Source organism: Mobula birostris, chromosome 6 (assembly GCF_030028105.1).
Source record: "Mobula birostris isolate sMobBir1 chromosome 6, sMobBir1.hap1, whole genome shotgun sequence".
NCBI classification, from domain to species: domain Eukaryota; kingdom Metazoa; phylum Chordata; class Chondrichthyes; order Myliobatiformes; family Myliobatidae; genus Mobula; species Mobula birostris.
In genome coordinates this window covers 33,499,769-33,523,289 of record NC_092375.1, presented here as the reverse complement: position 1 = coordinate 33,523,289, position 23,521 = coordinate 33,499,769, and the positions used below count along the sequence as shown (strand labels likewise).

Sequence of the window (23,521 nt, the reverse complement as noted above, 5' to 3'; positions counted from 1 at the left end):
CCCTCCGACCCTGAGTACCGAGCACCATCTCTATCCGAACGATTCGACCTCAGTCGCCAGCAGCAGGCAAAGCTGGGGATTTTGAGGCCTTCCCTCCGAAAGATTCTCGATCGCGCAGTAACACCTCTTACCACCTCTTTTAAAAATGTAAGTATTTTCCTTTATTAAAATACTTTCCACAACTTCAAAAGCTGTTTGGGAAGTCCTGAACTGTACTCTCTGTTGCTGGGGAGCAGCAAATTTGCACATGGAAAGCTCTCACAAACAAGGTGATTACTAAAAACATTATCCAAAACAATGGTGACTAGTAATTCTTCAAAATCATACCCTGTATCTTTAGCTTTCCCCATAGTTAACGGTCTCATTTATTCACTGGCACTGCCAGAAGTGGATCATTTCTCAGTATTGTACTGGATGTTAATTGGGTATCTCGTGTGACTTCAGTCAAACATCTGAAAAGTGCCATGTAAATACAAATTTTATAAATGTGGATATGCCCACAAACAAAATAAATGCCCAGCTTCTTCCAAGACATTAGTAAGTCAAACAATAGTTAAATCTCTTGTTTATGGGTATTGCTATTTTTCTGCCTGTGTGGTAATGCTTGTCAAACAAAGGAGATATTCAGATTGCAGAATGTATATTTGTAATGGTAAATGCAAAGAAAAGGTGGACTCCCTTCAGATGTAGTTCTGCTCATCACTTCCATTGCCTAAAATTACTGATCTGTTTCACATAAAGACCCAATACATCATCAAAAGACATAATGTAATCATGTATGATGCAGGTGGACCTAGGGTCAAACTTCTTACTGCAACCTACCCTAGTATAAAGCTGAAAGGCCAGATGCAGTGCATCTGGCTCATCTCCTCAGCACTGGGATTTATAGCAAACACAGCAGGAATGCAGATAGCCAGATGTACCAACATCTGTTGCCGAACCTCATTCTTGATGATCTTTTTCCTTGGATTAGGCAAATGAACAAATACCCAATGTAAATTACTATCAAACTACAATGAAGTTACAGGCTGGAGAGAAAACAAGCTACCAGGTAGCCAAAGTAATGATTTCAACCATTTTATTAGTTTTGCAGGGAAATATTACTTTTGTACATATTACCTTTGAATTTCACTTCAATTAGTACATTTTGTTATTCATACAACAAAGAAAATGAATCGCATTTGTGCCCTACTTAAAAACTATATTTGTATTATCTATTGTTCTTCTGCCTATACATCTACAAGATCAAAATCACAACACGCTAGGTAGTGTCTCGAGAAAAGAAATTTTTATGCTATGATGCTGATAAAATCGAAAGCAGAAAATAAGAAAAATCTAGTTTGGTCTTTTTTCCTCAGCAAACAAAATCCCATCATTCTGAAGTTAATGGAAGGGCTGCATTGCTTTAGATTATAAATTGTTTCCAAATCAAAATTGGTTTGCACTCAGTGTGCATGGATGGAAATTATTACCTAGGATATTAAGTTTGCTTGCAGCTTTCTGAATAATCCGGGTACCTTACCGATAACCTGGACCAGGTTGAGTGTACCCTTGAGCAAATGGAGGACGATTACGTGCATATGGATTTGATCCAGATAGTGGCGGTGTCACATTGCTGCCTGGGGAAGGTGTAAATCCTGGTCTTGGCTGGTAACCTCCAGCTTGATTTGGAGCTATACCAGGCTGGGAGGCAGGCGGCATTGTGTAATTAGCAGGCTGGGAAGCTTGTGTTGTGTAATTCTGTGGTGGGAAGGAACCTGCTTGGTACTGCTGAGGAGGCTGTGATGGCATGGGCTGGGCTTGGCTGGAGAATCCAGGTGCAGGAGCTTGCTGAGCTTGCTGATTGAAAGCCTGAAATTGCTGAGCCTGTGGCTGGGAAGATGTTTGCTGGCTGTAAGCTGTAAAGACAGAAATTTTAAAAAATAAACAAGCTTAATATAAATAAATAGGAAAAAAAATCCACAGTATAGTTTCACATGATTACTTTATACTCTAATCGTAATCTAATTGGTTTATACTCTAATTAAACCTCAAAACCAAGTATATTACAAACACACACAAAAGATTTGAGCTTAAAATTTATTGCTGAGTGTAAATTTTGTGCATCAGATGCAATAAATACTGTTGAGCTCTACTTTTATTCTATGCATAACCACATAAAATATTGGCACCGGCCTCCAATTCCAAAGCTAATAGTATTAGCTATTATTTAGTACAACTACAAAGTAACGAGGCAGAGCAAAAGCACAATAAAAATTCAGAAATCACCGCCTTGAGATGCGCAGCTCCATCGCTAACATTTCTGAAAATGGCATCTTCCGGTTTAAGATGATTGAGACAAGACCAACTGTAATGGTGAGTTCAGTTTGCATCAACATGCCAGTGAGAGTCATGCTGTTTAATTCTATTACTTAAATCTGCCCAAGTCCCAGATGCCTTTCAGAGAACAACACGTTAATTCTAACTCCCATTTAAAGCAACTTCTACTCCATAAAATCTTATGTGATTTCAAGAGACAAGTGGCATGTGCCAGTCAAGCATTTAAAACAAATCCTGGCCTATTAATTAGTCTCTTCAATGTATCCACTGATTCAGGACCACACCTGACTGAACTTGTTCATCTGCCAAAAAGATTTTAAGATTACAATACTGTGCCACATCTTGGAAATGTCTAAGCTGTCAAATATAATGTGTACAATTCTGGGCATTACTGTTTAGATGTTAAAAACAATTTACAAAAATCTTTAATCAGATATTTTTAGTGCCAGTAAGTACAGAATAGAAAGCATTGTGATAAATGTTTGCACAATTTTAATCAGTTATATCCCTTTATCTATCTTGGACAAGTCTTCTAATAACAACTATTAACAAGATACAACAATAAAGAAATACAAGCAAAGCCAAAGCAAATTGTAAAAATCTGTGTTTAAAAAAAACTAAATGGTAAATGGCAAATAGTGATTTGTGTCAACATGTCTATTTCAAAGCTTAATTAAAAACACCATTAATTAATTTCAATTTGCTCTTATTTGTTCTTTAAATGAAAGGAACTTGAGCTATTTTTAATCACAGGAGTGCAGCTATCTGACAGTGAGTGAAGCCTGTAATGTAAACATGCTCGAGTTTCAAAATCCAGCAGCGTTAAATACCCACAGCAAATATTTTAATGGTCATATAAGGGAATCACTGTTATCCACTGTTATCCTCGATTCTTTGTGACTGCAATTTAAGGGGAAAACCCCTCAGGCCATGTATGGGCCATTCTGAGAATAACATGCACAGATCCTCCTTTTAGGAACCAACACTGTTCAAAGTTTCTCTTATGCGTGACAGTTTACCCTGCAGATACACCACAGCTGATTACATTAAGTCTAAGTGCAATGATTTAAAGCTGAGACCATTATAGTTAAATCGTGAAAATTATAGGATTTTGTGCTACATTTCCTCCTGCTGGATCATCAGGTTGAGTAATTAGTCTACCTAAGAATTATAACTGATTAGGATTTATTTATGGTTTATATGGCTACATTCAATGCAGCATAAAATACTCATGAAAGTGATGAAAAGGCACAGAGTCTTAACTGATGGCTTAAAGACAAACCCATAAAGCAATCCACAACTTTGCAGTACTATGCACCGAAACCTTTTAATTGCAATCATTAAAATCACCCACGATATGACCTCATTGTTGTATCATCAAGAAGGTGGTACAGGAGTCTGAAGTTTGTTTCAGGACAGCTTCTTCCCCTCTGCCATCAAATTTCTGAATGGACAATGAATCCACGAACACTATCTCACTATTTTTCCCTCTTATTTTGCACTACTTATTTAATTTTTATTATATATTATATTTTTATTGTAATATATAGTTGTTTAAATTAAGTACTGCAATGTACTGCTGTCGCAAAATAATACATTTCACGACACGTGTTAAACTTGATTCTGATTCAAATTTGGTTATCAGGAAAGTCTTCAAATACTAAACAATTTGACTGCACCTCATAAATAGAAATGGAACTAAATACTTCCAAGGAAGTCTTTTCAAAATATAGAAAATGCAAAATCATAGTGGTTTTCAACAGATCCACAAAAAGCAGGTTTTGTCAATCTACAAAATATGTTGGACATCCACTGTACAAGGTATCTGAGTAGCCAGGGCATCAAAGGCTATGGTGAGAAGGTGGGGGAGTGGGACTAAATGGGAGAATAGATCAGCTCGTGATAAAATGGCGGAGCAGACTCAATGGGCCAAATAGCTGACTTCTGCTCCTTTGTCTTATGCACAGTGCACAAGGAAACTTTGCGTGCAAAAACTGGCCTTAAGAAACTTGAAGTAGTGATAAAAATTGTAACCAAGATGATTAATTTTATTTCTGGCGTGCTTTGAGTATAAAACTATTTCAGAATTTATTGAGGAAGGTGAATTCACTAAACACGTGAGTACTAACGTACTACAATGTTCTTGGCTTACTAGAGGTTCTATATTTAAATGATTTGTAGAGTGTTTAGATGAAACTCGTCTGATTTTGATGAACAAAACATCTTCCTGTCAAAAATTATATGACATTGTGTGGATTTGTAGATTGATTTTTTGGGCATTTTTCTCCTCGTTTAAATGACTTAAACATCAAATCTGACAAAACACTTCATATTAAGCACTACACAAAATGCCATTTTCAGCATCACATTAAATACTTCCATTTTGATTTCCAGCCAGGTAATATGAAAGCCTTGGAAATCAAACTGGAAGTATTTAAATGTGATGCCGAGAATGGCTCTTTTCAATAGTTCACAAACCTAAAAAAGACATGACAGATATTGAAGTTCTTGAAATGACAGACATTCAGAGCCTTCCAATGCAACTTTTGAGCACTAATGGGTCAACTACTGAACAATTTTCTTTAAGATTCACTAAATTCAGGTCATGTGAAGAAACTGCAAAATTCAGAAAGCATGCAAAGAATGTAACATCAGACACACTGAATATGGAAATTTTGCGGAGGATTAATTTGGGTAATTTTGAAATGCAATTAATTGATTTCCAAAACAGCTCACTTTGGAGACAAAAATTTGTAGATATAAGACGTGAACTAGAAAATATTGAAAAGGATTGGTTATTGACTGGATCAAAGCATAAAAATCCAGACAATGAGGTTCTGAACCTTGGTATTCCATTCCTGAAAATTCTAACTGTCGTTGACCAGCAAGGTTTAAGAAGAGCTCGGGGCCTTTCAGCAGGCTGCAATCAGAACAATCCTTTAGGCCTTTGGCAAAGGCCAATAAAAATAAGCAAGGTGTAGGCAGAGCAGCCATTTGAGGAATGGACAGTATTAGAGTTAGAGTGGTCAGGCTTTGGCTCAAGAGGCTTGGCAACAACAGGCGGAGACTAAGTTTCTAGCAAGATTTTTTCTTCTTTCTTTATCTATTAGTACACATTCAGGGCACTAAGATTGGGTCCAGAGTTAGTGGTATGTTCTTTGTATGAGATGTGGGAACTCTGGGAGACCTCCAGTCTCCCTGATAACTACACCTGCACAAAGTGCATCAAGCTCCTTAGACAGCACAATGACATTCCGCTTGTGCATTAGAATGAGGAAGTAATAGATTACAAATACCTGGGGATACGAATTGACAATAAACTGGACTGGTTAAAGAACACTGAGGCTGTCTACAAGAAGGGTCAGAGCCGTCTCTATTTCCTGAGGAGACTGAGGTCCTTTAACATCTGCCGGACGATGCTGAGGATGTTCTACGAGTCTGTGGTGGCCAGTGCTATCATGTTTGCTGTTGTGTGCTGGGGCAGCAGGCTGAGGGTGGCAGACACCAATAGAATCAACAAACTCATTCGTAAGGCCAGTGATGTTGTGGGGATGGAACTGGACTCTCTCACGGTGGTGTCTGAAAAGAGGATGCTGTCTAAGTTGCATGCCATCTTGGTCAATGTCTCCCATCCACTACATAATGTACTGGGTGGGCACAGCAGTACATTCAGCCAGAGACTCATTCCACCGAGATGCAGCACAGAGCGTCATAGGAAGTCATTCCTGCCTGTGGCCATCAAACTTTACAACTCCTCCCTTGGAGGGTCAGACACCCTGAGCCAATAGGCTGGTCCTGGACTTATTTCATAATTTACTGGCATAATTTACATATTACTATTTAACTATTTATGGTTCTATTACCATTTATTATTTATGGAGCAACTGTAATGAAAACCAATTTCCCCGGGGATTAATAAAGTATGACTATGATAGGAGCTACAGGAAAGTAGTCGCCCCTATGTTGCAGGAGGCAGGTACCTGGAGGCAGCGGGTGCAGAGAACTCCTGTGACGGTTCCCCTCGGTAATAAGTACTTCACTTTGCATACTGTTGGGGGGGGGCGGCACCCACTAGGAGAGGAGCCACAGCGACCATGTCTCTGGTACTGTGCTTAGCTTTGTGGCTCAGAAGGGAAGGGGAAAAGAGAAATGCAGTAGTGCCAGGGGATTCCATAGTTAGAGGAGCAGACAGGAGATTCTGTGGACATGAAAGAGACACCCAGATGATATGCTGCCTCTCAGATGCCAGGGTCAGGGATGTCTCAGATTGGGTTCACAGGATTCTAAAGGGGGAGAGTGAGCAGCCAGAAGTCCTGCGACATATTGGTACCAACAACATAGGTTGGAAAAGGGAAAAGGTCCACAAGAGAGAATATAGGGAGTTAAAAAGGGCAATGTTACAATAGTTATGGGAGTTTTCAATATGCAGAGAAATTGGGAATATCAGGTTGAGCCTGGATCCCAAGAGAGGGAATTTGTAGAATGTCCATGAGAAGGCTTTTTAGAGCAGCCTGTGATTGAGCCCACTAGGGGAAGGGCAATTCTGCGTTGGGTGTTGTGTAATGAACCAAATTTAATTAGGAATCTTAAGGTAAAGGAACCCTTAGGAGACAGTGATCATGATATAATAGAATTCACACTGTAGTTTAAGAGGGAGAAGATAAAGTCAGATCAGCAGTATTATAGTGGAGCAATAGGAAATACAGAGGTATGAGAGATGAGTTGGCCAAAGGTCGAAGAGAATACCAGCAGGGGTGATGGCAGAACAGCAATGGCTGGAGTTTCTAGGAGCAATTCAGAAGGTGCAGGAGAGATAAATCCCAAAGATAAAGTAGTATTCTAAAGGGAGGATGAGACAACCATGGCTGACAAGGAAAGTCAACGACACAGCAAAAAGGAAAGAGAGGGCATATAACAGCAAATATCAGTGGAAAGTTGGAGGATTGGGAAACTTCTAGAAACCAACAGAAGGCAGCTAAAAAGGCCTTGAGGAGAGAAAAGATGAGATATGAAGCTAAGCTAGTCAATAATATTGCGGCCAGCACTTGATCCATTATAACAGACTAGGAAGCTGTTTAACCCACAACAATTTTATTGTGATAGACACAAACAGACCAGGCATCATGACCCGGAGAGTGAACCCAACCAGTCTCACACACCCCGGTTACAGTCAGAGTGACCCACAAACACACAAGCAAATAAAATGTAACAATAAACGAACCGGAGCTTTCCATCATAATCCCACAAAAGCATTTTAACACAGGAACAATAAACAGTACTGGTCATTAGAAATGCAAGGGCGGGCTGTCGACCACACCCCCACCCAGAACGTCACAATATAAGAGAGGATACCAAAAGATTTTTCAGATATATAAAGAGATGCAAAAGTGGAAATTGTACCACTGGAAAATGTTGCTGGAGAACTAGTAACCAGGGACAAAGAAGTAGCAGATGAACTTAAGTATTTTGCATCAGTCTTCATGTGGAAGACACTCACAGCATGCCAGAAATTGAAGCGTGTCAGGGAATAATTTACTGTAGTAGCTATTACTAAGGAAAAGTTGCTTGGGAAGTTGAAAGGTCCGAAGATAGATAAGTCACCAGGATCTGGTGGAATACACCCCTGGGTTCTGAAAGAGGTAGCTGTGAAGAGATTGTGGAGGTACTAGTAGTGATCTTTCAAGAATTACTAGATTCTGGAATGGCTCCGGAGGACTCAAAAATTGCAAATGTCACTCCACTCTTCAATGAGGGAGGGATGCAGAAGAAAAGAAATTACAGGTCGGTTATCCTGACTTTAGTGGTTGGGAAGATATTGAAGTACATTACTAAGGATGAGGCTTCAAAGAACTCAGAAGCACATGATAAAATAAAATAAGTATGGTTTCCTCAAGGGGAAATCTGTCCTGACAAATCTGTTGGAATTCTTTGAGGAACCAACAAGCAGAATAGACAAAGGAGAGTCAGTGGATGTTGTTTATTTAGATCTTCAGAAGGCCTTTGACAAGGCGTCGCATATGAGGCTGCTTATTACAGGAAAATTACTACCATAGATTGAAGATTGGCTGACTGGCAGGAGGCAAAGAGTGGAAATCTGGGGGGCCTTTTCTGGTCAGCTGCTGGTGACTAGTGGTGTCCCACAGGGGTCGGTTTTGGGACCACTTCTTTTCAGGTTATATGCCAATGATTTAGATGACAGAATTGATGGCTTTGTGGCCAGTTCGGAGATAGGTGGAGGGGCTGGTAGAATTGAGGAAGTAGGGACTCTGCAGGAGGAATTAGACAGATTGGAAGAATGGGCCAAGAAGGGCAGATGGGATATACTGTGGGGGTTTATGGTTATGCACTTTGTTAGCAGTAATAAAGGCATAGACTATTTTCTAAACAGAGAAAATGAAAAAAAAATTGATCTGTAAAAGGACTTGGGAGTCCTTATGCAGGATTCCCTAAGGGTCAACTTACAGGTCGAGTCAATGGTAAGAAAGGCAAATGCACTTAGCACTTATTTTAAGAGGACTAAAATATAAGCAATAATATAATGTTGAGGCTTTATAAGGCATTAGTCAGACTGCACTTGGAGTATTGTGAGCAGTTTTGGGCCCGTTATCTAAGAAATGACATGCTGGCATTAGAAGAGGCTCACGAAAATGATTGAGGAATGAAAAGGTTAACATATGAGCAGTGTTTGATGGCTCTGAGCCTGTACTCACTGGAGTTCAGAAGAATGAGAATGGGGATCTCATTGAAACCTATCAAATATTGAAAGGCCTAGACAGAATGGATGTGGAGAGGATGGATCCTTTAGTGGGTGAGTCTCAGACCAGAGGGCACAGCCTCAGAATACAGGGACGTCCAATTAGAACGGAGATGAGGAGGAATTTCTTTAACTAGTCGTTAGTGACTCTATGGAATTCATTGCCACAGATGGCTGTGGAGGACAAGTCATTAGGCATATTTTAAGTGGAGATTGATAGGTTCTGGATTATTCAGGAAGTCAAAAGGTTATGGGGAGAATTTTACCTTCAAGTTTAATTCTCATTCAACCCTACATGGCCATAGCCAAACAAAATAGCGTTGTTCCTCCCGGCCCAAGGTGCAAACCACATCACCAACAGCAGAAAGCACATATGATTACAATAGCAGATGCATACAGCGCAGTTTGTTCTTCCACCAAGCAGCAACGATGAGAGGGGCCAGCCCCCGACCCAGAAGGCAGAAGAATGGGGTTGAGAATAAATCAGATTAATGGAATGGTGGGGCAGTCTCAATGAGCCGAAATGGCCTAATTCCGCTCCTACCTCTGAGGATCTTATGGTCTTATGAAAAATCTCACAATGGCAATATTAATAGTATTTTCATTGACATATTCCTGAGAGTCAGTTTTTAGTGATCAACTTGGCCCAGTCAAATTATAGGAGTAGACTTACTGATGAAAATGGTGCTGCATACATAGTATTCAAAACAACCAAATACAAGAGCCTGATCCTGTTCTATGTTTTATACAGTTCTATGTTTAAAATAATTAAATTATTGAACCATATAAATGCAAAAATATCAAAGATGTTTTCTTTTAGTTGCTTCCTTTTAAGATTTAAATGTGCAGTTTGCTCTAATCTTTCCAATATTTCATGGCTACTCTTACAATATTGTCAGAAAATATTTTTCTCATAACTTCCTGGTGGACAATAAATGGGACAAAATGTAGTAACTGACTAGAGCAGCATCCAAATTTTGCAGTGCTGTATGAAAAGATAACTAAATTAATTATGCTTCATTTCTTTCCAACTCATATCCATTTGCATTTGTCTATTTGGATTAGATCTACTTTATTTCTTCCGCAATGCATTTTAAGGACATGGAGGACCTAGGAAGGGAAATATGCTCAGTGACAATGTCCATTCTCTATAAGATAAAGAAATGTACAGTTTGTTAACCTCTACCCCTCAAAGCAGAAACTCTCCTCCTTTATTTTTAAAATCAGACTTCATTTTTATTTTGAAAGCAGAGCTGCTTACTTAATGACCTGCTGAAATCACCTCCGAAAGAAACGGTGTGAGCCCACTATGAAAAATGATGCAAGCACAGATCCTCGCTGATACAAATAGTCAGGTTCCCTGTTGCTGTATTTAAAACAGTGGTAATACTGTCATTTCCTATTTTACTTAACCTTCCAATTATTGAGATGTTATGTGACATGACATGCACATGCTCTAGTCAATATACTAAAGGAAGGATGTGATTAAGCTCGAGTGGGTGCAGAAAAAAAAAAGAACGTTCAATGACTGGTAGGCTTTAAGTATAAGAGAGACTGGATAAGCTGGGACTTTTTTCTCTGAAACAAAGGTGGCTACTCAGTGACCTTATAAAGATATATAAAATCATAAAGGTCATAGATTAAGTCAGATGGTCAGTTCTTCTCCCAGGAAAAATGTTTAAAACTAAAGGCCATAGATTTCAGGAGATGGGGCAGGATATAAATAGGACCTGAGGGGCAAGGCTTTCCAGAAGCTAGTGAATATGAAACCAGCTGCCAGAAGAATTGAATTGAATTGACTTTATTTCTTACACCCTTCACATACATGAGGAGTAAAAATCCTTACGTTATGTCTCCATCTGAATGTGCAATCATAGTAATTTATAATAAATACAACAGTCAATGTGATATAGGGCACACTCACATCAGCGTGAGTTCATCAGTCTGACGGCCTGGTGGAAGAAGCTGTCTCGGAGCCGGTTGTTCCTGGCTTTCATGCTGCAGTACCGCTTCCTGGATGGTAGCAGCTGGAACAGTTTGTGGTTGGGGTGACTCGGGCCCCCCAAAGATCCTACTGGCCCTTTATACACACCTGTCCTTGTAAATGTCCTGAATTATGGGAAGTTAACAACTACAGATGCACTGGGCTGCCCACACCACTCTCTGCAGAGTCCTGTGATTAAGGGAGGTACAGTTCCCATACCAGGCAGTGATGCAGCCAACCAGGATGCTCTCAATTGTGCCCTTGTAGAAAGTTCTTCAGATTTGGGGGCCCATACCAAACTTCCTCAACCATCTGAGGTGAATGAGGCGCTGCTGTGCCTTTTTCACCACACAGCTGGTGTGTACAGACCACGTGGGGTCCTCGGTGATGTGGATGCCAAGGAACTTAAAGCTGTTTAACCTCTCAACCCCAGATCCATTGATGCCCATCTCCATTCCTCCTGTAATCCACAACCAGCTCTTTGTTTTTGCGACATTGAGGGAGAGGTTGTTTCCTTGACACCACTGTGAGATGACTTTCTCCCTGTAGGCCACCTCATTATTGGCCAATCAATGTAGGGTCATTGGCAAATTTAATTAGCAGATTGGAGCTGCGGGTGGAGAAACAGTAACTGAGGCAGATAATATTTAAAAGTACAGGAATGTACATTGCTTTTTATGGGCTGAAATCACTGTGATTGTCACCTTAAACTACTAATGCTTTTGCACTATATGGTTAGTTGCTCATTTATCTCAAAGGAAGCTGAATTTCCACAACATTTCCTTCCCTATCCATACTTGAGAAACAAAACAAAATTTTAAAGACCAGTATTGTTGTAGAAAGATCCAGAATCAAATGCAGTGCTGGTGAATTGTTCTTTTTTTCTCTATCTACTCACCTGAGTACGGTGGACCATACTGTGGCTGAGCTTGTGGTTGTGGCTGAGTTGTATATCCTGGTTGTTGATACTGCTGATACATTTGACCTGTTCAACAAAAAGCATTTGCCTTCAATCATATTATCAACATTATAAAATTATACAAAAAATATATAGTTGAGAGGAATGTGCCCAGAACATGTCTTACTCAGGCAAGAAGCAACTTTACATTTTAGTTTAAATGACCCATAACTGATTTTTCAGGGCTTTCACTTCCTTTCCTACAGCGAATGGCTCAGAAAAACAAGTAGCATTACTTCGTGACTGACATTAATAGTTCGCAAAGTAAAATTACTCTTGTGTTACATGAGTGCACATACTTAAAGATGAGCTTTGTAAAGACAAGTGTTGGTGAGTGGCCAAGTGGTTAAGGCGTTCGTCTAGTGATTTGAAGGTCGCTAATTCGAGCCTTGGCTGAGGCAGAGTGTGTGTCCTTGGGCAAGGCACTTAATCACACATTGCTCTGCGACGACACTGGTGCCAAGCTGTATGGGTCCTAATGCCCTTCCCTTGGACAACACTGGTGTCGTGGAGAGGGGAGACTTGCAGCATGGGCAACTGTTGGTCTTCCATACAACCTTGCCCAGGCCTGCGCCCTGGAAACTTCCCAAGGCGCAAATCCATGGTCTCATGAGACTAAGGATGCCTATTCTGTAAAGACAAAGCTTAACAATTAATATTTACGTCTGAAAAACAGCTGAAATTTCAATGTCTTGAAATCCAAATTGACTATTGTAAGTTTTCTAATCTCTTACATTTAAAAATCAATGAAAAGAACTAACCCCACCACCATACTCACGTCCTGGAACAGACCCTACCAAAGATTGTTTTCTCTTAAAGCAATAAAACAAGGCTTTGGGTACATTTGTGATGCAAGTTAGTATTGGAGTGAACTAGATTTTGTTTTTACCAACTTTAAACTCAGCAGTGCAAGTCCAATCCGAGAGTAACTTTTCACAATTTAGATAAATTACTTGGATGAAGGTACTGAAGGTAGGATTGCTAAATGCAAAGAAGGGCAGTGAAGTAAGTGGGGAAGAGGACTAAAGCAGGCTACAAAGGTTAGACAGGTTAAATGAGTGGGCACTAATTTGGTCAATGGACCACAAAGTGAGAAAATGCATTGTCATTGTTCCGAGTTACAGTGAGCTACTCTATGCTTTGCATGCCACCCAGCTTTTCTGGTAAGATAGCAGGGCACTCAGACACAGCAGGTCTACCCTATCAGCAAGGTGCTCTTAGGTGGATGACCTGAACTTGGCGCAGGACATGTTGCTGCCTGCTGCAGAAAGGCATTGGAGTCAGTGCATGAAGGTGGTGTGCAGTCTAACAGCAAATGATTGTTTTAGTGTTTTTTGTGTGGAATGCTGCAAGTCAGGTTCGCTGATTTATCGGTGGGACTGATGGTGGGGGAGCTGCATGGCCTCAGCTATAACGTGGACTAAGCCTCATGCCACAGTGTCACCTGCTGCAGCCACCCAATGGGGGTGATGCTGGAGGTGGTACATCACATCAAACATGCTGGCATCAGTGTTGCCCTCCAGTGTTCGTTCAGTAAAAGACAAGCTGGATAACATTCATCCGCAGATTTGTTCTTGCCAACAACATCCATGGAGTAAGGAACTAGGACTACTACATTGTATTTTTATTTTGTGCAACTGGATGTTAACAGCTATCTTATATGTGCCTTGTGCTGCATATGACTGTTGGTTCTGTGTTTTGCAACTTGACCCCAGAGGAACGCAGTCCTGTTTGGCTGTATTCACGTACGGACGAATGACAATTAAATCTGAATTGGATCATACCGTGCATAATTACACTGAGGTAGTAAACAGACAGCAGAACATAGTGGTGCAATTACAAAGTACTATGCAGGTAGATTTAAAAAGGTCAAGGAAAGATAGATTGGAAGTCCAAAAGTATATATTTTTTTAAATGTATGAAAGATCCTTTATAGAGTCTGGTAACAGTGGGACAGAAGATGTTTTTGAGCTTGGTGCTTTGTGCTCTCAGGTTTTTGTATTTTATGTACAATAGGAGAGAGGAGAAGAGACAAAGATCAGGGAAGAGAGTTCATTCATTATGCTAGCTGCTCTCCCTGAGGCAGCAGCAAGCGTAGATGGAGCAATGGAAGGAAGATTAGTTTGCATGATGGACCGGGATGCATTCATAACCCTCTGCTGTTTATTGTCGTCTTGGGCAGAGCAGTTGCCATATAAAGCAGTGATGCATCTGGATAGGATGCTTTCTATGATACATCCGTAAAAATAGGTAAGAGTTATTGCAGATGTGCCAAATTTCATCTACTGTCCTTTTTATGAGGAAAAATAAAGAAATCATATTATCTAAATTATCTGATAGAACATTTCTGGTGTAGAGGATTTTGGTTGGTTGTATTATTCTCAAAGCATTTGTAAAATGGTACAGGAAGCAAACAGGAAAGCTAACAGAATATTATCATATATTGCTACAGAATTAATTCTAACAAAGAATTTACGCAGCAGTTGGCCAATGGTGATCCCAGAATGTTTTTGGAACCCAGTGCTCATAAAATTCAAGATGTGTATTTAGAACCTTTCTTGGCATTATCTGGCCACTTCTGAGGCACTATTGTTACTTGCCATTTATCACACCATCACTGTATGATATCCAGGCTTTGCCTTGCACAACACCTTTGAAATTGACTGCTCTTTGTAATTTATTTATATTGAATTGGTCCAAGTTTACAACAGGGCCTAGTAAGATCTGGAGGAAGAGGTTCTGGCAAAACACTGTGTAATTGTAAGCAGGTTATTAGTGAATAAGTAGTACTTGTCAACAAATCAATGGCACCTCGTATAACTTGGATAATAATTGGGAGCAGACTGACTGGGTGGTAACTAGCCAAATCCGATTTGTCCTGCTTTTTGCAAACACAACATACATCAACCACTTTCCACGTCATCAGGTGGCTGGTACTGTTGCAGCAAAACTACAACAGCTTGGATGGAAAGAGAATTTGTTTGGAGCAGCTAGGCTTCAGACCTACACCTGTATAGACTCAAAGTCTATTTGCTCTCCAGAACTGTCTGCTGTTTCTTGACGTCATGTAGAGTGAATAAAATTGGCTGAGGAATAGCTTCCATAACAAAAAGCCAAGATGAATCACCCACACAGCAATTCTGGCTAAGCTTAGCTGTGAATGCTTCAGCCTCTTCTTTAGAACTCGCATATTGGACTCTGCCATAATGAGGAAGGGGATTCCTTGGAGCTTCCTCTTTCTCTTTTTAGCTGTCTCTGGTCTTAAACATATTCAGTTGTTCATGCATTTCGAGTAGATAAATATTTAAATCTAAATACAACATTAAACATCTGATACTGAATCTGTTTGCATATTCCAAATCATTCAATTCCGCCCCCCATGGAAAGTGTGCAAAAACCGTATGACAGGTAAATCCGACGGTGGTGTCTGAAAAGACGATGCTGTCCAAGTTGCATGCCATCTTGGTCAATGTCTCCCATCCACTACATACTGTACTGGGTGGGCACAGGAGTACATTCAGCCAGAGACTCATTCCTCCGAGATGCAACACAGAGTGTCATAGGAAGTCATTCCTGCCTGTAGCCATCAAACTTTACAACTCCTCCCGTGGAGGGTCAGATACCCTGAGCCAATAGGCAGGTCCTGGACTTATTTCCTGGCATAATTTACATATTATTATTTAATTATTTATGGTTTTATATTGCTATATTTATGCTCTATTCTTGGTTGGTGCAACTGTAACGAAACCCAATTTCCCTCGGGATCAATAAAATATGACTATGACTATATCATGAGTGTTCCAATATGTAATCAAGAATTGTGACACAGTAGCCTAATGGTTAGTGTAACACTTTACAGCACCAGACGCTCCCACATTCCAAAGATGTACGAGTTAGTAGGGTAATTGGTCACCTGGGTATAATTGGGCAGTGCGGGCTTGTTGGGCTGGAAGGGTCTCCAATCATGCTCTCCCTCTCTTTAAAAAAGATAACTGGTGCAGCTGATGCTTCATGAAGTTCCATTAACTAGGAAACATGTTTTCCCTGAAAACCACCTAGGTATTAATGAATATTGTGGCAAATAAATTAAAATTAATATTTGTGAACATTTTGGATGCAAATAGCCTTTGCATAGATGGTACACACCAGGGGAAAAAAAAACTTTTCATGCTAATGTACAAGTGAATCCTATTAACTCACAACACTGTAAACAAGTTATTTTGCTTGCACTTTATTCTAAACCTGTTATCACTAACCCCTTTATTCCAATCTCAAACACAGGAGCTGATTATTTTATCTACCCTCTCAGATATTTTCAAATTTTTTTGGAGCCTAACACTGTATACGGTACTGTAACTATTCATCAGCTTTGGAATTACCCAGGTTTCTCAACACAAGGTGGTATGTTTAACAAACTTAAAGCCAGTATTTCTACAAAACCTTGTTCTTTATTCCACCAAACAACAGGAATTCTGCAGATGTTGGAAATTCAAGCAACACACATCAAAGTTGCTGGTGAACGCAGCAGGCCAGGCAGCATCTCTAGGAAGAGGTGCAGTCGACGTTTCAGGCCGAGACCCTTCGTCAGGACTAACTGAAGGAAGAGTGAGTAAGGGATTTGAAAGTTGGAGGGGGAGGGGGAGATCCAAAATGATAGGAGAAGACAGGAGGGTGAGGGATGGAGCCAAGAGCTGGACAGGTGATAGGCACAAGGGGATACGAGAGGATCATGGGACAGGAGGTCTGGGAAGAAAGACAAGGGGGGGGGACCCAGAGGATGGGCAAGAGGTATATTCAGAGGGACAGAGGGAGAAAAAGGAGAGTGAGAGAAAGAATGTGTGCATAAAAATAAGTAACAGATGGGGTACGAGGCGGAGGTGGGGCCTAGAGGAAGTTAGAGAAGTCGATGCTCATGCCATCAGGTTGGAGGCTACCCAGACGGAATATAAGGTGTTGTTCCTCCAACCTGAGTGTGGCTTCATCTTTACAGTAGAGGAGGCCGTGGATAGACATGTCAGAATGGGAATGGGATGTGGAATTAAAATGTGTGGCCACTGGGAGATCCTGCTTTCTCTGGCGGACAGAGCGTAGATGTTCAGCAAAGCGGTCTCCCAGTCTGCGTCGGGTCTCGCCAATATATAAAAGGCCACATCGGGAGCACCGGACCACCAACCTTGTTTTCATTCAGGCCTCTGCTCTTACCTTTTCTATCCAGAAACTGCACCAATATACACTTTCTTTTAAAGCTCTGTCCTTTATCCATTGGGCCCCTTAAAGAAAGAGCTATACGTTCTATATTGGGACATTGCAAATTTTTGATACTATTCTAATAGGGCATGAAACAGAATTATTGATCTACACAATGAAAGCACACCCAGAATTGCAGTTCCAATGCATTTTGCCACAATTCATAGCAATCCTCTTTTATTTTAGACTAATGTAAAGTAGATTTCATTTATTGAGTCAAGCTCCTTTACCAAAGCACCTTGCTTAGTTTTTAGCCACATTAAATTTCATCTTCCGTTCTTTTAGGATGGCCAAATTATTTCTGAATACCACCTTCCTACCATAACCTCTTCGCCTATCAAAATGTTTTATATTACTAGAGGCGAACAGATTATTAATAAAATTATGTGCACTGTGTGAACGCAAGCAGTCTTTTTCTTTCCTGACAGAGTTTGCTGTATGCAAATTGGTTCTAGTGTTCCCTGTGTTAAGTTTCAGAAGCACATAAATGTAAACTTCCTTAGGGTAACCATAAAACCATACTTTTTTCCTAATAAAGACATGATCATCTATAGTTGAAACAATATTACTGCAGCCACATCTGTGCCTAGTCAACAATTTCCATTGGGCAAAACTGCCAGAAACGCAGCCCACAGCAGCCACGCAGTCTAACGAAGAAAACTTCTCTAATTCTTCCAGGACAAAGGTGCTTCAACAGTATCCAAAACTCTTTGTAACAAGAAACAGTCGTCCATCTGTTGTCAACTGTTCATTAGTTCCATTTAAATTTCCAAACTTCTCCACTGAAATAGCCAAAAGCGTTTCCACATATTTGGTGTGTAATTCGTCCAAAACCAAAAATAAAAGTACTATGTATTACCAAGGTTTTCCTCCGATTTTTTTCCCCTTTATTATTGTCTAAACCTTAAATGGCAGAATTGGAAAGCCAGTTTTCTGACAAATTTATCCATTAGAACCATTGTTATTTATTGAACCAATCTGTTACAAACTTATCTACAATATCATATACAGTGGATGCAGTTGATTGGTCCAGTGGGGCAGCCTCTTACTTGGGACACCATGCCACTTAATTGGGACAGCTGCCAAACAGTTTCCAACTAACGTTAGTCGTGTGAATTTGTGTGGCCATTAGTCCTTAGAGCAAACAGTTTTTAAATAATATCAGTTGCTTGTTTGTGTTCAAAAAGCAGTGATTTTTGTCAGTGATAGCTGGTGAGAAAAAAGCTGTAAGACAATTTAGAATTATTTTGCTCACTGTGGTTTCAAGCATTCAGGCTTGAGGATGTCAGATACTGCCAGGAGTGAAAATGAAACAATTTCACTACTTCAGCAGATTAGGAAACCCATATACTGTATGGCAGTGTACACCGGATTAATTACTCCACTGATAACTATTAGGAACTAATACATGGTTTTATAGCACTGCAGTAGCATTGGCAGTGTTCTATTTTGTTCTGTTTTTTCATTTAAATACATAATTTGGTACCCAGTTATACATCAGTCTTTTTTATACATTTTGAACTATTTCCACAAAACTCTGGCTAACAGGGCAGCCAATTAATCGGACAAAAATGTGCTGCTCCCGATGTGTCCCAATTCAGTTATTTCAAAAAAATTTTCTGAACCTTACATTTTCCCACTAAATCCATGTTGCAATCCCTCCAATACCACATTCATCCTAAAGTGTGATGCCCAAAGTTAGTCAAAGGACTCCTGGCATAGTCTAACCAGTGTTTTGTAAAGCAGACATTACATTGGTTCTCATCATCCTCCTCTTCTCTGCAACTTGAAACACATCTTTTTTTGTTCATCAACCTTAAAAATTAAATCTGTTTTCATTCTACACATACTGCCTGACCTTGAGTGTTTCCAGCATTTTTGCTTTTGTAAAATTTATAACATCTAGTTCTGCATTAATCATAAATAAAGTCTTTTTCCATGACCATCCTGTCAGTTTTTACTGATCTTTCAAGAGAGTTAATTTTTAAAAAACACAAATCTATCCAATGACACCCACAGAAGTTTCCATATACCTTTACACTTTTCTCTGGTACTTCTCAAAATGTTGAATGTTCTACTCAAGTTGAACAAAGCTTCATAGTTTCTGAATTTTATTCTTCTAGAGATAAATTACAGTAATTTATTTTCAATTTGTAAAGCATGGAATGCATCTGCATGTTTGTGTTCAATGATGTTCAATGTGCATCTGTATTCCATGATGTTTTGCACATCTACTTCATTCAGATTTTAGGGGATAAAATTTCAGAGGTGGCATATATCATGCTTCAATTTTGAATACAGTCAAGTATACAATTTTATTCCAACTTTTCTAAGTTGTTAGTCCCTTGGTGTTTTATTTCAATTATAAACTCCTGTCACCAGCCTAAATGCTGATGGGTTGACGAACAATAGCCTCAACACTGATCCCTGTGGAACACTCCATTCCAGTATTAACTATAGGTGTATAAGGAATTTGTAATACATAACATGTTATAAATTACAAATGTCAGTGAGCATATTTTGCTAAAATATCCAATGCACAAGTATATTCACAAAGCTTGCCTAACACATGAACACCTACAAAAGGACACTTCAAACTAATAGAATCTTTCTTACCATTCTGCTATGGTTAACATTTTGTTTAAATTGTTAAGATTTTTTTAAAATCATTGTAGAAATCCATTATATAAAAAACAGAATAGAGAGCTTAATCATAGTATTATTCTTCTAATTTTCATGGGGAGTTAATTTACAACACTTGAGTTGATTTGTCCTTTCACAACACGTAATAAACATAGTGACCACACAGCTGAAACGTATAATAGCTGTGGCACTATGCAATATAGCATATTAAGTTTGCACCACAAAATGCAACTTTAGTGCTTAACTATTTGAATATTTTGGACTCATGAAAGACAAGGATATAAATTTACAATACTTTTGCCACAATGCAAATTAATTATAACACTGCCCCAATTGTACATTTGCTTGTTTATTCCAGATGACGAACAAAATATTTGTTCCTGCTTTTCTTTGGTAGCTGGATTTCTTTATCTTTTCACAAAAATTCATTAAAGGGATGCTACTGTACCATTCCCCCAATCCCAATCCCTGTGTTTTGGTGAACTTCCATTGTCAGATTCACACACAGTCACTTTCATTCTGAGTAGCAGATCAGCCAACTCCCTTGCTCTTGTCAAGTGCTACCTGCCACTATAAATCCCATCCTTTCCAGGTACCATAATTTTTTTCTTCAAAATATGCCCTCAGCATTTCTCTTCTGAGAAAAACAAAACAATTCTTACAATTTCCTGTTCCTCTCCAGTGAACAATCTCCAGTCAGCTTCAATGATTTGAGGTACTTTTCAATGTAAATCTTTTCACAGATTTAATCAATGCAACGTTACTGAATGAATGTGTTCAACTCTGAACCTACTCCCTAATTATTTTAGTTTATAGAGATGAAATATTTGCAATACTGTGTACTAAATAAAATCTTTAAAAAGTAATAGCCTGAAATGTAGATTTAAATATGTTACATTCACAATTAAAAAATCAATTTAAATCAATTTGTTGGTCTAACCAGATCAAAATACTGTCAGCTGAATAACTCAGAAACACAGTGTCATCCTTGCAATGAAAATAAATCAAGACTGCAAAAAAATTACCATTTGCCATAAAAAGATTAAATATTTGCAAGATTGTGTATGTAAGTACTTAAAAACTCATGCTATAAAAGTTATTTATACTTTTTTTTCCACTACACCAATGTTCAAGGCAGTAAATATTAATAACAAGTGGAGACTACAAACACTTTACTTATGCTGAGGTTGAGATCCTTTCCCTAAATGTTCCATATTCCTTCAGGGTGGTCATGTCTGAGGATGGTGCGCATATGGAATGAGCTGCCAGAGAAAGTAGTTGAGGCAAGTGTAATAATGTCTAAAAGACATTTGCACCGATAATGGAATGGAAAGGTTTAGAGCAGGGGTTCCCAACCTGCTATTGGTTTAATGGCACAAAAACGATTGGAAACCGCTGGTTTAGAGGGATATGAGTCTAGTTTATATGGGCAGCTTGGATGGCATGGATGAGCTTGAATGAAGGGCTCAGACAGGCAATTCTTTCTTTTAATGCACAAACTGATACTCCTGATACGTCAGGTGTGGCTCAGCTGGTAGCATACTGATTTGAGTCAAGAGGCCCACTGATTTGAGCACCACTTCAGCACATGGGACTGATACCATTTAAGGATGACATATTTAGGTCCTGTTGGCTCTCTCATATGGGACATGCATATGCGTGGCACTATTCAAAAGCAGAGGATGAACCACAGGTACTCTGATGAATGTTTAATTAGGCTACAATACATAGTTTCTTGTGATTAGTACAATGCTGCTAGTGGGACACTGCAGTGCATGGTTTGGTTACCGCATTTCTGATAACAATGCTCCACATGCAAGCAAGATCATTGGCTGTAATGCAACTTGAGATGCCTAGGAATTATAAAGACTAGTTACAGGCAAGATTTCTCTTTATAAAGAATATTCATAGAAATATGTAATTTGTACAGATGCTACAAGCAATGGAAAGCACTACATTCGAAGGCAATTCTAAACGTTCAACATTGAATAGTTTCCATGAATTGAAATAAACAAAATTAAATGTGAACTGAAAGAGGGTTTATAATGTGACATACTGAGTTTTTAAACAATAAAGTTCTGTTTGGACCATGCCAATTTCTCAACATCTGAAGCTGTTTGATTATTTGCTGACTGGCAGAATCAATTTAACAGGAAACATCACAGTGTTTATGTTTCCCATATCCAATTACAGAATTGGAACATTACATCAATTATTAAACTATCCTCAGGCAAAAAGGGTTGATGAAAATTGAAGTTCATACATAAATTTAATGATCGCAAAACTGACTCATGGTCTGTAATTGGATTAAGTATATGCATTTATAGTTTTCAAAATCGAGTCATTAGAATTTAGCACACCTACGCAATGTGCATTATTTGAACATGTTATTTATATTAGGCTTTTTAACCACTTCAACATGTACCAGGAGGATTCAGGATCATGATCAATCTGTCCAAAGCAGCAGTGATGATAAAGTAACATATGTGTGTGACTAGTAGCACAGTTTGAACATTTGCATTCATGATCAAAGGTTACTCAGTATTTAGCTCTAGAAAACATTACCGAGATGACATACATGAAAGCTAAGAGAATAGAACAGAAGGTGATTTGAGATCCAGGTCCTTATTTTCAGGTATTATACTTTTCTCACACAGTAAAAGGTTTTTCTGAAACTTTAATTGCAGTGTTATTGCCCTGTTTACTTCAAAATTGAAAGCTAGATGTATGGATCCCAAGCTTGGTTAAAAAGATAAAACTCTTCTAGAAAGCGATGATTAACTTTTCTATAACTGTCTGATGTCATTTTCTTATCTAACGTCAAGGCTTTATCATACATAACTGAATTTTGCTACTGAAATTAAAATTGAAGGGCACAGATCATCTAATTTGAAATTTTGGAAGCCTTTGTGGAGTAACTTAGCAGCAAATTTACCTTCCATCTGGCCAGCTTGAGGCTGAACTGCTGTGTAAGACTGCTGATGCTGTGGTGCTCCAGGCTGATGAGCAGCAGATGAGGAAGAGGCAATGCTATCTGGTGTTCCTGATCTTTCATCGACCGGTGCAGTGGGAGGACCTGAAATACATCGGATAAAAGATATTCAACAGAAGTACAACACTTCGAATACAATCACATCCTAACAAAGTATTTAAGAAATATATATATATACATACATGTCCACCACAGGGACATTGTAACTTGATGGATTCAAGAAGCTGCCCCCTGTACAGACAAATAAAACAGATCAAATTTCACCTATGAACCCATATCCCTCCAGACTCTTGTCAAATATTTGCTTGTTCAATCATGGTACAGTAACTGAAAGGTAGCAGGGTGTACAGCTTGAGAATCAATCAATCTCTCTCTCTCTCTTATTTGTTAGCATATTAGTTAATTAATTATAGAATATGCAATAGAGAAAGTTAAAGCCAAGGTAAAAAATGTTGATGATGTAGATTGAGAGGTTGGTGGTGGTAAGGGTGAGCAGCTTTAAGTTCCTTGGTGTCAATATCTCCAAGGACCTTTTGTGGGCCCAATACAGTGATGCCATCACAAAAAAGGCACGCTGTAGTTTATTAGAAATTTTGATGTGATCTCATATGAAAGATTGTCACA

The 23,521-nt window shown here is 39.1% G+C and overlaps 1 protein-coding gene across 1 annotated transcript in view; it reads right to left on the bottom strand.

Moving 5' to 3' along the window:
• Window positions 1-1,064: 1,064 nt before the first annotated feature.
• Window positions 1,065-23,521, bottom strand: part of tfg (trafficking from ER to golgi regulator) — a 96,877-nt gene continuing 74,420 nt past the window's right edge. The window contains exons 6-8 of the mRNA XM_072260172.1: window positions 22,841-22,981; window positions 11,956-12,042; window positions 1,065-1,898 (exon numbers count right to left, since the gene is read on the bottom strand). Of these exons, the coding sequence (XP_072116273.1) occupies window positions 1,519-1,898; window positions 11,956-12,042; window positions 22,841-22,981 (608 nt within the window). The 3' untranslated portion in view covers window positions 1,065-1,518. The remainder of the gene's footprint in view (window positions 1,899-11,955; window positions 12,043-22,840; window positions 22,982-23,521) is intronic.